This window comes from Microtus oregoni, unplaced genomic scaffold (assembly GCF_018167655.1).
Source record: "Microtus oregoni isolate MIOR12 unplaced genomic scaffold, Mior012 000022F_ref0000154, whole genome shotgun sequence".
Classification (NCBI taxonomy): Eukaryota; Metazoa; Chordata; class Mammalia; order Rodentia; family Cricetidae; genus Microtus; species Microtus oregoni.
Window position 1 is genome coordinate 5,050,514 of NW_024543081.1, and position 12,583 is coordinate 5,063,096.

The 12,583-nt window shown below is 48.3% G+C and overlaps 1 protein-coding gene across 1 annotated transcript; it reads right to left on the bottom strand.

The window, feature by feature from the left end:
• Positions 1-1,159: 1,159 nt before the first annotated feature.
• Positions 1,160-1,999, bottom strand: LOC121461052 (palmitoyltransferase ZDHHC3-like). The gene has a single exon (XM_041671755.1). It carries the CDS (start codon positions 1,997-1,999, stop codon positions 1,160-1,162), a length of 840 nt encoding a protein of 279 aa, XP_041527689.1.
• Between the last annotated feature and the right edge of the window lie 10,584 nt (positions 2,000-12,583).

Consider the following 12,583-nt stretch of genomic DNA (forward strand, 5'->3'; position numbering starts at 1 on the left):
TTAAAAAAATCCCTGAAAGATGGCATGCTATATAACTCCATTTATGCAGTGTGTTTGAAACGACAAAACTACAGAGATGCAGAAGATCTTAGTGTTTGCTCAGGTGAGGGGAGGGAGGGGCATCTGAAAAGGGGCAGGTCTGTGCTGGTGTGGCGTTAGACACACGAGCCCTCACGGATTTACATTTGTACCATGACAACTGCACAGGGCTGCATGTAGATTTCCTGAAGTTGGTATGATGTGGTATGTTGGTCATAGGAAGTGTCATATGGTGGCACAGCAGGTTAAGGTACTAGGAGCCTCCTGTCATGTCTTATGGCTACCGGGGACCTTCAAATCCTAACCTTAAGGCAGATTTAATTATATTTAATTATTTCTGCCCCCTATTCTGAGGAATCTCTGGCTGATCTTGTACAGCCTGATAATAAGGTGGAACCCCCAGTTCTCCCAGTCATTCTAGTGGCTGGCGGGATCTGGAGTCAAATGTGAATAGATAAAACCAACCAAGGAATCAAGGTGGGACCACCAACATGGTTCTTTAGGTAAAGGTACTTGCCATCATGCTCAGTAATCTCAGTGTGATGCTCAGGGTCCACAACCCCACAAGCAGGTCCTCTGACCTCCACAAAGCCCTGTGCATGTGTGTACCCCCCTAATCAGTAAATAAACACAACAAAGAGACAAAAAAATAAAGCTAGGGCATATCGACAAACCACAAAGAGTCTAATTAAAATCAAATCCAACAATATGAGAACAAAGCAACGAGAGGAAAAAAAAAAACCCACACCCTACAATGGAACTGGACTGGTGAGGAATGCAAAGATGGCTCAAAGTGAGATGATGTCATTGTCGCTCACTGCAGAAAGCAGGTTATCAGCATGTGAATACTTTAGCATGTACAGTCAGCATCGAACAAGGGTGGGCACCAACGCAACACACTCATCCGTGGTTGGATGCCTTTAATGGCTTTCAAAGCCACAGGGGGACACACAGAGCACTCTCCTTGGGGTTTCCCAACAGCTGGCTTTCCTGTCCTGTTTCCTTGCTCAGAAAATCGGAGGTATATTCCTTTTTATTCTGCCCTGCTGCTTTCTCCTTCAGGGAGTTAGCTAGTCCAGGTTTGTGTTGCTGTTCTTTGCTCTAGGCACCTGTGAACGACTTAGGCCATATCGTGGTGCTCACTCGCTTTGGGGCGTCCCGGGGAATGAAAAGGACTGAGCCAGGCTAGGGAAACTCGGGGGCCGCAAATGGCCTTCACGTTTGCCCACACGGACCATCTTCCCTGTGAACGCTTGTTCTGGTACAGCATCTCAGTTGTGTTTTTGTCTGTGCAGATGGAGCACATCTGGCTGCAGAGCATCACCAAAGCAAAGAGGAAGCCCATTAAGGCCACTAGGAAGAGGAAGAGGATGGGGCTAGGTGGCGACGCGGTGCTGCCGGCATTCCACTCGCGCCAGGCGGGGCTGCGCAGGAAAGGGATGCCCAGCAGGAGCAGCACGTGGACTGAGATAAGCCCAGTGTACAGAGTGAAGAGCAAAAAGTATTTCTGGTTGTCCTCACCCACACAGTTGTTGACCCAGGGGCAGTGGTGGTCATTCTTGCGAATGCAGCGTCCGCACACTATGCAGTGGTAAGCCCTCTCTGGTACGGCACTTAGGCAGAGGGGACAGTAGGACACGGTGTTAGGCCCGGGTGGGTTTCCCAGGGGCACAGAGCCTGGGTCAGTTAGCATAGTTCGTAGGTGCGACACGAGCACCAGGGAGGCCAGCAGATGGAAGACCACACCGTTGGCTATGGCGTAGAATACGTTCTTAGATGGTATGAACAGGTCCCGGGTCAGTATCCACGCAGCACTCAGCATTAGCGTCCATGTGGCAGTGGCGCATACGATGCCCAGCGGGTCCCACACAAACCAGTAGCGTTGCTCGGGGCCCTGCAGTGGGGTCTCTAGCCCGGCCCTGTGCTCAGAAGTGCCACGTTTTTGGACCCATGAGAACATTGTGAGAGTTCTCAGGCATGCTCATGGGCCAGCATCCTGGTGGTAGGCCCAGGCCCAGGAGGATCCTTCAGAGAGAAGAAGGTCTCAGTGCCTTAACCCTCCTCTCTGATCCAGCTTGTCTGGAATTTGTACCTACTGTCCTGGGAAGAGGCAGGGAGGGGCTGGGAGAGCTATCTGACAGGCTGATCCTTGCAGTGTTCTAGAATGCTCCCTCAGAGGGGTTTATGAACACAGAAAGGGCCTAGTCTCCCTCAAGGGCTGGAGGAAGGATGGGAGGAGGAGACACCCCTAGGGGCTGCCTTTTCCACTCCGAACTGACCTGTTGGAGCCTCATGACTTCCAGATAAACTTTCATGACTTCGTTCCTTTGGAGAAACTGAGGCAAGAGGAAGTTAAATAAATTGTCACAAGAGATCAGGAAAGGGACTGTCTTGTCCTGTGTGGGGCTGCGGGACTGAAGGTCCACCCAGGGAATGTCTCAGGATGCAAGAGGAGGGAACAGCAGTCTCTCCATGGAGGGGTGGTGTTGATAGAGGCGACAGCATCCATGCTCTGAAAGGCCAGCTCTAGCTTCCTCTGGAAAAGCATCCGCATGGAGACTTCCCTCTAGAGCCCAGCAGGCGGATCCCTCACCTCTTACTGTGGAGGAAGGGAAGAGATACATAGCCTCTCAGCGGAGGGCAGGTGAGCGGAGAGGTGTGTGTAAACGTGGATGTCACTGCCTGCACATGACCAAGTCTCATTGGGGAACATGGCATACAGATTGGTTGGGTGTACATTGTTTCTGTCAGCATCCCCATGAGAGTATCTGTCCTGTGGGAAAAGCTCACTGGGACCATCATAGCAACAATTCGGTTGATGTAACCATGAGAGAAGAGTTATGGAGGCTCACCTAGGGACAGATGGGAAGCAAGAACATGTTGGGGAGTGCTGGGGCCTCTCAGAGAGGTCTGTGGCCTTTCAGGCATAGCAGTTCTTGGGTAAAGCTTCAAAGAAGAACTGGTCTCATTGTCTTCTCCATCTTAGCCCAAACTTAGTGGTGTGGAGGATGAATCTGGGTGGCTCGGCTTCCTACAGCACCACCAGGTAGAGGGACTTGTTTGGCTGTGAACACAGCAGAGGCAAGCTCGGGGTGTGGGCACGTGTGGTTGGGCTGTACTCAAGGACTTGTCTATACAGAGGCCAGGGAGCTTTGGGATTTCCAGGGTCCTGCAACATTGTAAAAAAAAAACCCTTGTGTTAGGCTGTGGGGATGTGTGTGTGTGTGTGTGTGTGTGTGTGTGTGTGTGTGTGTGTTTGTATGTGTGTGTGTGTGGTCTGGAACAAACCACAGTTGAAATCATTTCTGCTGTTCCTTGTGACAACACAATGTCCTTATGGATCTGTCTGTGTCAGTCACTGTTGCCACACCTAACAGGCTGGCATGCAGAGAGCCAAGAAACAAGCTCAAGTTTGCAGGTGAAATGCCCTTGTTGTCTCCACTCTCACCCCCTCATCAGGTCTCTTTGCTATATGGGCGACTTTGCTTTGGGCGGGGGATTTGTGGGTGGTGAGGTTCCTGTCAACATACACATTACAACTCTCAGTGATACAGAGTCCTCAGCCATGCTATCTCCATACCTGCGGTCCACCATGTTTCCTGCTGCTGGGAACTTTCTGAGCTGTCACCTCTCTAGACCCTTCTCACCTCACAATCTTGACTTCCCTGGTGCCTGCTGGAAGCCATCAGCCAAGTGTCTGAGTTGTGAAAACAGAAACATAGCTGTCTCAGTTAGGGTTTCTGTTGCCGTGCAGAGACGCCATGACCATGGCGGCCCTTGAAAAGAACACATTTAATTAGGGGTGGCTCACTTACAGTTTCAGAGGTTCAGTCCATTATCATGGCGGTGTGTAGGTAGATGTGGTGCTGGCTACATCTTGGCTTGCAGGGACCAGGAAAGTCGACCGAAACACTGGGCAGTATCCTGAGCATAGAAAACCTCCAAGGCTGCTCCACAGTGACACACTTCCTCCAACAAGGCCACACCCACTCCAACAAAGCCACACCTCCCAATAGTGCCACTCCCTATGAGATTATGGGGGCCAATTACATTCAAACAACCACAATAACTGTTCACCTACTCGTTAGCCTCATATGATGGTGACTACGTGAGGACTGGCAGGAATTTGGCTCTTAGGGACAGAATTGCAGAAAATCCTCTTGGAGGGGTGATGGGGTTTCTGGCATGAACCTCTTGTGTATTCTAGGCATTGGAATTCCTGTGTTTCGCTGCCAGATGCCCCACTTGAACTGTCTGGGTGCCCTTGTTGTTGTTCCTTCCATTTCCGTACGTAAGTGCGTGTAGTTGCTGTCTCTGCCCATGGCTTAGGTGTGATGTGTGGTTCCCCATACCCTTCCGTGGGTGGCACCTAAGTGTCGTGTGCCCTCACTGGGTTTTGTACTTGAGCCTGGTATTGGCAGCTATCTTGCTGGCGGTGCCCTGACTTAAATACTGGCTTTCAGTGGCTCATTGTCAGCACTGTAGGAATATAATGGAACTCCCCTGAGAACCATACACTCTGCAGTGTGAACCTGGTGGCTTAGGTTCTAGGACTGGGCCCTGGTTAGGTTCTCTGTGTAGACTTTCAGAGGTGGTCTCAGGGTCTCCCTCTATCGATACCAACTGAGTGAAACCAGCAGAAAGGAAGTGTGTGGAAGGTACCTGGAAAAGGCTGGGTGTTGTCAGAATGGAGGCCTCAGGGTCTGAACATACCTGCAGGATGTTGGAGAGGTCTAACCACAAGGGTTAGTCTATTGGCTGTCAAGATGTTCCGTTCTGGGACAGGAATGTCACACAGCGTGGCTGTGGGGACTTGATGCCCCTGGTATCCAGTGGAAGAGAAGCTGGACTGGGTTCAGGTGAAGGGGCTTGCTTCCTGTTTAACACTGTGAGGGGATGTTCCTTGTTTCTATGCTGTAGAGGGCGTACTTTCTGATTTTTGCTTTGGAGGACACACTTTCTGTTTCTGTGCTTTGGAGGACAAACTTCCCGTTTCTGTCCTTTGGAGGATACATTTCCTGTTTCTGTGCATTGGAGGATAAACTTCCTGTTTCTGTCCTTTGGAGGATACATTTCCTATTTCTGTCCTTTGGAGGACACATTTCCTGTTTCTGTGCATTGGAGGATAAACTTCCTGTTTCTGTGCTTTGGAGGACACACTTCCTGTTTCTGTGCTTTGGAGGACACACTTCCTGTTTCTGTCCTTTGGAGGATACATTTCCTATTTCTGTCCTTTGGAGGACTCATTTCCTGTTTCTGTCCTTTGGAGGACACACTTCCTGTTTCTGTCCTTTGGAGGACACATTTCCTGTTTCTGTGCTTTGGAGGACAGACTTCCTGTTTCCGGGCCTTAGAAGGCATACTTCCTGTTTCCTCGCTTCGGAAAATGTGCTTTCTGTTTTCATGCTTTGTTCTTGTCAGGTCCCAAATAAATCTGGGACAAATCTCACTAAGAACCCGTGGCTCCTCCCACCACTTCTCACCCCATCCCACCCTCAACCTCTCCAACCCATGGGCTGGTCTTTCCTTCCTTCCCTCAGCTTCTGATTCTGTAGAACTCAGCCATTTTGACTGCACGCTGTCTTGGTTCCCATGTGCTCTCTCGGTCCTCTGGGCCTCTCTCTCCTCTCTCTTTCTCTTTCTTCCCTCTCTACCCTCAAACCCTTCCCCTCATGGCTCTGTTCAGTCTGGATGCTTCCAGATGCCTCTGGCTGTGCTCTCCTTCATATGTACCATAAAACCTTTCTCCTCAGCCATTCCTAGGAGTAGGAATGTCTTCCTTTTCAGTCAGTCCTGTTGTCTGCCCAATCAGACTTCCTTCATCCTCAGCCTCTTCCCCAGAATCTGTACAGTTTCCTGAAATGTCCATGCATTCTCAGAGGCATGCAGGGTATCCTGAGAGTCCATGTGGCCACTTTACAGAACTTTCTGTTGTACATCAGCATTTTACCAAATTCTGTGGTTTTCTTCCATAATTAAGTCTGCGTTATAGCTGCAGACTGCGAGGGAAATCAGCCTCATTTCCTTTGCTGTTGGATTTCAGAGGTTCTGAACATTCATTGGCTCATCCAAAGATACAGGGTGTGTGTGGGGGGGTAGAGTTAAGTTCTAGTTTCCCCATAATTAACCAGTGTGCTTTTCCTACTGGATCCTGCTTCTCCTTGCAACTGTAGCAGATTGGGTCCTGAAGTCTCCTGTTTTTTCTTTCTTTCTTTCTTTCTTTCTTTCCTTCCTTCCTTCCTTTCTTCCTTCCTCCTCCTCCTCCTCCTCCTCCTCCTCCTCCTCCTCCTCTTCTTCTTCTTCTTCTTCTTCTTCTTCTTGAGACAGGATTTTTATTTGTGTAGTCTTGGCTATCCTGGAACTCACTCTGTATAGACCAGGCTGGTCTTGAACTCAGAGATCCACCTGTGTCTACCTCCTGAGTTTCAAGGTGTGCACCACTGTTGCCTGGCCACTGACTTCCTCAGCTTTTCTTATTTGATAGTGTGACGTTGAGACCTGGAACAGCCCTCAGTCCTGTCCTTCGTGTTTCACTCACAGGACTTGTCTTCTGTTTTCCTGCCTAACATTTTGATTTTCTTTTTATTGACTTATTCATATACGTCATTTTGAATTACACAAAACTGGACGTTTTAAATGTTATTTTTTTATACACTGACAGTAGGATACATAGTTCATCTTTTCTGAGTTTATTGTGCTTTTTACACTGCCAACTTGCTTGTGATTAATATTTGCAAATCCTTTGTGTATTTTGGAGGGGAAAGCATGTGCTCTGTCTGTGTATATTTCCTAATCAACCATATTAACTATGATTTATATTAACTATGATTTATTCCTATAGTTTCTTCTTTTTTTTCCATCTCAAGACTGAATTGTGGGTAAATTCTTTCACCGCATTTTTACTTACCTCCATTAACTTGTGTCAGTTGTTACTCAGCACAGGTGGATTCACTGAAGGGGTTCAATATTTGGGTGGCACCTTTAGTCCAGATGATGCAGTCTTCCCATTCCCCCACCGCTGCTGTCTTTGCCCAAGTTGTGTCTCATGTCCTCTTCCGTGGTCACTCGTGTTAGTTAGTTACTTTTCTCATTGCTCGTCAGATAGCTGATGAGAAGCCACTTCGGAGTGGAAGGACGCATCTCAGCTCACAGTTTGAGAGTGCAATCCCTCATGGTGGAGGAGATGCTGATGCAAACAACTGCTCTGATCTCAGTAGGAATCGGAGATTTTTCCTGAGACAAATGAGAGTGACCAGAGCTCATGGACACAGATTCAGGTTGTCTTGCATAACACGTTTCAGGGTGGAAGAGGTAACAGGGTTTTACAGTTACAGGATAAAAGACAGTCATAAACGCAGGCATTTTTAGATACTGCTGGGGACTGCACAGTGGGGCGGTCTCTTCTATAGGCCTCAGATACTTATCTGAAGGCATTTTTAGGCTTCTGGTTGGTGGAAGCCAGTGGTTTGCTCAGTTAATGTATCCTTAAAGGTAATACCCCAGCTCATGAGCATGACACAGAGGTGAACAATGAACAGTTATTAAGGGGGCTAAAGTGAGCTTAGGATAATTGGCTTTGACTTGCAACATTTGAATGTGGGAGTGTGCATTTCCCTGAAACCTGGCCACGCACAGTTGGCTCTGCCCAAGGACACGTCTGGGATCTAAGTATGTGTTTTTGAGAAAGGATGCTCTCACAGATTACTTCTACATAATTCGTCAGTAGTGAAAACACACAGGAATTGGTGTTCTTGGAGGTTCCCAGGCTCCAGTCATTCTGAAGCTCCCCACTGTGTGTAGGTGTATAAACTAAGTTATGTAGATGTGCTGTGCAGTTCCATCTACTTTGATGTATTTGGGAAGCATCTGACCCAGGAAACTGGACCTCAGTCTCCTATGAGGAGTGAGTTGGGCAATGGTAAGGAGAGGGTATGACCCAAGTCTGAAGAGGGAGAGCTGAGGCCAAGCAAGATGGGTGCCACTTCCAGGGGACCTCAAAGGAGTAAGAGTAGCTTTTTAAAAGCTGTGAGGAGAGCTTGGGTCTTAGGGGCATCATTCCCACAATAGAATGACAACTGGACACTAGCCGTCACTCTTGGATCCAGCCTGTCTGAGGGAAGCCACTAAGCCTCTCTAGGCTGAAGCAACCCTGCACCGGGACCTGCTGTGCCTGGGGTGTGCATGCTCACTCCTCCACAGGGAGGTTGCTCCAAGACACAGGCGCTCTGTCTGGACTCTTTCACTCCCTATAAGACTCCATACACCGGTCCTGTCTGACTGGCAGCTCTTCTTTGGCTCTCTCCCTTCCTTGCGTCACTTCCCTGTACCGCCTAGGATATGACCTTCTTGAGTCGGCTTCCTGCACACTCAAATTCCTGTTCCAGGATGTATATAACCTCTTAAAGGGTTGTGGCTGTCCTCCCTGTGAAAGCTGGAGAGAGCACCCACAGCGCTGGGATATGCAAGATAAAGGCAGGTCCCTGCATTTTGATAACTCCTTGAAGAACACATGGACTGAAGCCCTGGAGGCCTAGCTTTCTCTTAATAAAATTGGCTGTTCTGCTAGTGTGAGAGGCTGTTCTGAGCAAGAGATGCTGGTTTCCAGCTAGAAGGTCCAGCCAGGATCTGGGCAGAGGGATGTGAGAGACTGGCGTGGGACTGGGTCAGAATGCGCACAGGCCAGAGTCCTGATGGACATACATGGTAGAAAGAGTGAACCAACTCTTGCAAGATGTCCTGAGGTACACGTGTATGTGCATGCACACACTCAATAAAAAAATGAAATAAAATATTTACTGTCCAATTTATTTCTAAGAGGTCCTTCTCATTAGTAGCCAGGTACTTGTGAGCATGTACTGGCCTAGGCTGGATAAGTCTTCATGGTCCTTTTGGACTCATCTGGGTGGAATTCAGAGCTTCAAGTCCTTGCCTTTTTGATGGGCTTCTTGTGATGTCAAACATTCCCTGTGTTTTGGCTAGTTGAATCTGGTTGTCTCTCGGAGGGCTGGTCTCCACATCTTTCTGGTGGCCTCATGATTTCTCCCGCAGGAGTGAGGCTATACTCTGTTTTGGGCGGTGTGAGGGTTTTCCCTCTAGGTTGGAGGTGCTCACCTCCGTTCTTCTGTTTTGACATGAGGCTGCTGTGGGGTGGGTACTCACTTGGCTTTGTCACTGATGATCACTACCTGTGCCTGCATGAGCACTCTACCCTGGCTGTGATGGTTGCAGCTCTCCTGGTTTCTGGTTTTGTATTAGCTTCATGTCGGTCTTCTTTTCTGACATTTATAAACTACCATGGGCAGGTGGCCCTGAGTCTTCTGGGATCCCCTGCATAGCTGCTGCTCTGCCTGAATTCCCCCAAGGCATCCAGGATGAGGACAAGAGTGGCAAGAGGAGTGGGAAGGTTGAATGACCCTTTTGTCCCCGGCCTGGCTGGCTGGAATGCCCTTGCCTTCCCGTTAGTAGCTAGGAAAGTTGTTCAGTCGACAGAGGAGAGGATCTTTGAATTCAATAAATACAGACAAAGTAGAAAAACAAGAAATGCAAACATCCCAGAGGCTTAAGTGACCTGTTCACATAAAGCAGACAGATGGGAACTTTAAGAGAAAGGACACTCCAATTAATCAGGAGACAAACCAGCTTTAAGTGATTGTTTTTGGGAGAATTGACCTCCCTTTGTGGCTCTGTAGATTCCCTCCCCAGATACAGAAAGTACACATTAGAAGGGTATGAACTCGATTACACTGTCTGGGGCACACTCATACACTGACAAAAAAAAAATCATACTGCTTATCAAACACACACACACACAGACACAGACACACAGACACACACACTTTCCAGCACACACACACACACACACACACACACACACACACACACACTTTCCAGTAATACATGTGCACACACACAGCTCATCACATGTGCACCCAAGAATTCATACACTACTCAATAAAACACACACTGCTCAGTAACAAACTGTCCAGAACACATTCACACACACATAGAGCTCAGTGTATATTCACATAAATATGCAAAAACACATTCATGTCGCTCAGTAACAGGTTCATGCATGCCTACCACACATACACATTTGCACATCGCTCAGCACACACATAAATGCACAATTACACGTGTGTACTCACACATCCAACCTACACAGACACCCCACTTTCCTGAAAGCCTCTTTACCCCTCTTGTGGTTTCCTTTTTAATAAAGGAGAGTGTATTATTAGAACAAGCTTCCTCTGGCTTGCAGGTGATTTCTGTGCCGACTCTAAGTTCTGGCACAGTGAGATAAATCCCCCTTGGAGTTGGGGGTAGAAGGGATGCTCACCAACGCGTCTCAGCTGGTGCTGGAAACAAAACCACAACAAGAGGAAGCAGAAGTTGGTGTTTTCACAAAGCTATTCCATTTTCTGACAAGAAACTTCAATTAGTGAGCGCTCAACCACATCCAGTCACTCGGGTATTAGAGTTTTTGAACTTAAACTCAACACTGGTAATGAGATGGCAATCTCCAAACATGGAGCTTCCCACGGCGCTCGTGTCCTCCCGTTGAGGCCGCCGAGTAGATTCCAGGTAACAGGAATGGGGAGATAATTTTGATGACTTGGTGACTTCTCCCTGTATGTTTTACTTCCCTTCTTTCTTCTATGTTTTTTTTTGATTTGTGTGTTTGTGTGTGTTTTTGTGTATGTACATGTGTGTACATACAGAGGCCAAAGGATAATTTCAGGTGTCCTTTGATTGCTAACTTTTTAATATTATTTTTTCAAAAAGATTTAAAAATTATCTAAAATTATATGTGTATATATGTATGTGTGTATGTGTGTCCATGAGCAGACACACGCCTGTGAGTAGGGTGATAGAGAGCGTATGCTGGGTCCTCTGGGTTTGGAGTTCCAGGCACCTGTGAGTCCCTTGACATGGGGTTCTCTGCAAGAGCAGGGCACACTGTTAACTGCGGAGCCACATCTCAAGCCTTATTTACTTACGGAGACAGTGTCTCTTACTGAACCTGAAGCAGTTAGCTTCAGGAATACTCCAGTCTCTAATCCCCTTGTTTGGGCCTTACAGACATGTGCTGCCATATCTGGCATTGACTGGGATGCGTGGGATCTGAGTGAAGGCTCTCACGCATGTGTGGGAGGCGCTTTACTCACCGAACCATATTTTTTGTACTTCCTTTTGGCCCTGATGGCGGTTAGAAAGAAAACGGACCCAGAGGTAGTAGCACTAATGAGAGGTGTGGCCTTGTTGGAGTAGGTGTGGCCTTGTTGGAGTAGGTGTGTGTCATGGTGGGGTTGGGCTTTGAGGTCTTCCATGCTCAAGTTATGCCCAGTGACACAGTTCAGTTTCTGTTGCTTGTGGCTCAAGATGTAGAACTCTGAGCTCCTTCTCCAGGTCCGTGTCTGCCCATTTGTGGCCATATCCCACCATGATGATAATGGACTGAACCTCTGAACTGCAAGTGAGCCACCCCAACGAAATGTTTTCCTTTATAAGAGCTGCTCTGGTCATGGTGTCTCTTCACAGCAATAGAAGCCCTAACTAAGACAGTCCCTATATGCCCTTTCTGAGTTCAGAAGGATCTCCCAAGGGTGCTGACTTTCCTATTTGTATCTATCTTGGGAAGCAAGGCAAAGCCACCTGAGAGCACAGGAACTCTCATTTAAATTTTATATCCCCGCCTTCTTCTCTTTTCATATGACTTGGACAGCTACCTGTGTGAGTAGGCCTGGGGCAGACAACGAGACTGGCAGGGTGGATCCCACCCATCCTGGCCGAAAAGACGGAAGTACTCCTGGGTGGTGTTTTGGGTGAAGCTTTAGCTGTCTTGCACCAGTCAGGGGGAAGGTTCATGACTCACCGGGCTGGCTAAGTCTTAGCCTCACTCGCTGGGAGACTTTCACCTCATTTGTTTTGACAGCCCCGATCCTGCTGTATTAGAAAATGTGCCAGTTTCCCACCCAGAGTTGCTGCCTTCCCTCACTAGGTGGGTGGGCGTTCTCTGTGGTCTGTATCAGTTACACATGTAAGCACAGGGCCAGGGAGGCTGCCTGTCATTGGGATCAACACTATGGCTGTGATGGCTATGGGCACTGGGTGACAGATGATGACTCACCTCTGTAATTTAGGCTTTTTGTGGCAGGACAGTGCCTTTTGCCCAGTTCCCCGTCCAACGAGTGTGACTTCCTGACACGATTCCCTTCCCAGCACCTGGGCTCTGACCCTTTCTCCTTGAGACTGTCACTGTGTTTGAGGATACAATCCACTGCAGTATCCCTAGGAGTTAGAATGCAGTGGACCCAATAAAAAAGATTCTTAGTTCTGTGCCAGCCGTGAGGGAGGCCGGCCTGCTTATGCCTGAGAATTCCTTCATGTTGCAGTTCTCTGTCCCTCTTCTCCAAGTCACTGCATCCAGCTCATTAGAAAGTGACCCAGGCCATGGGCCAGGTCCCTTGAAAAGGAGAAGTCACATCTGCAAAGGATTGACAAAAATCACGGACATACATTATTGCTTGGAGAAGGGAGCAGGGTT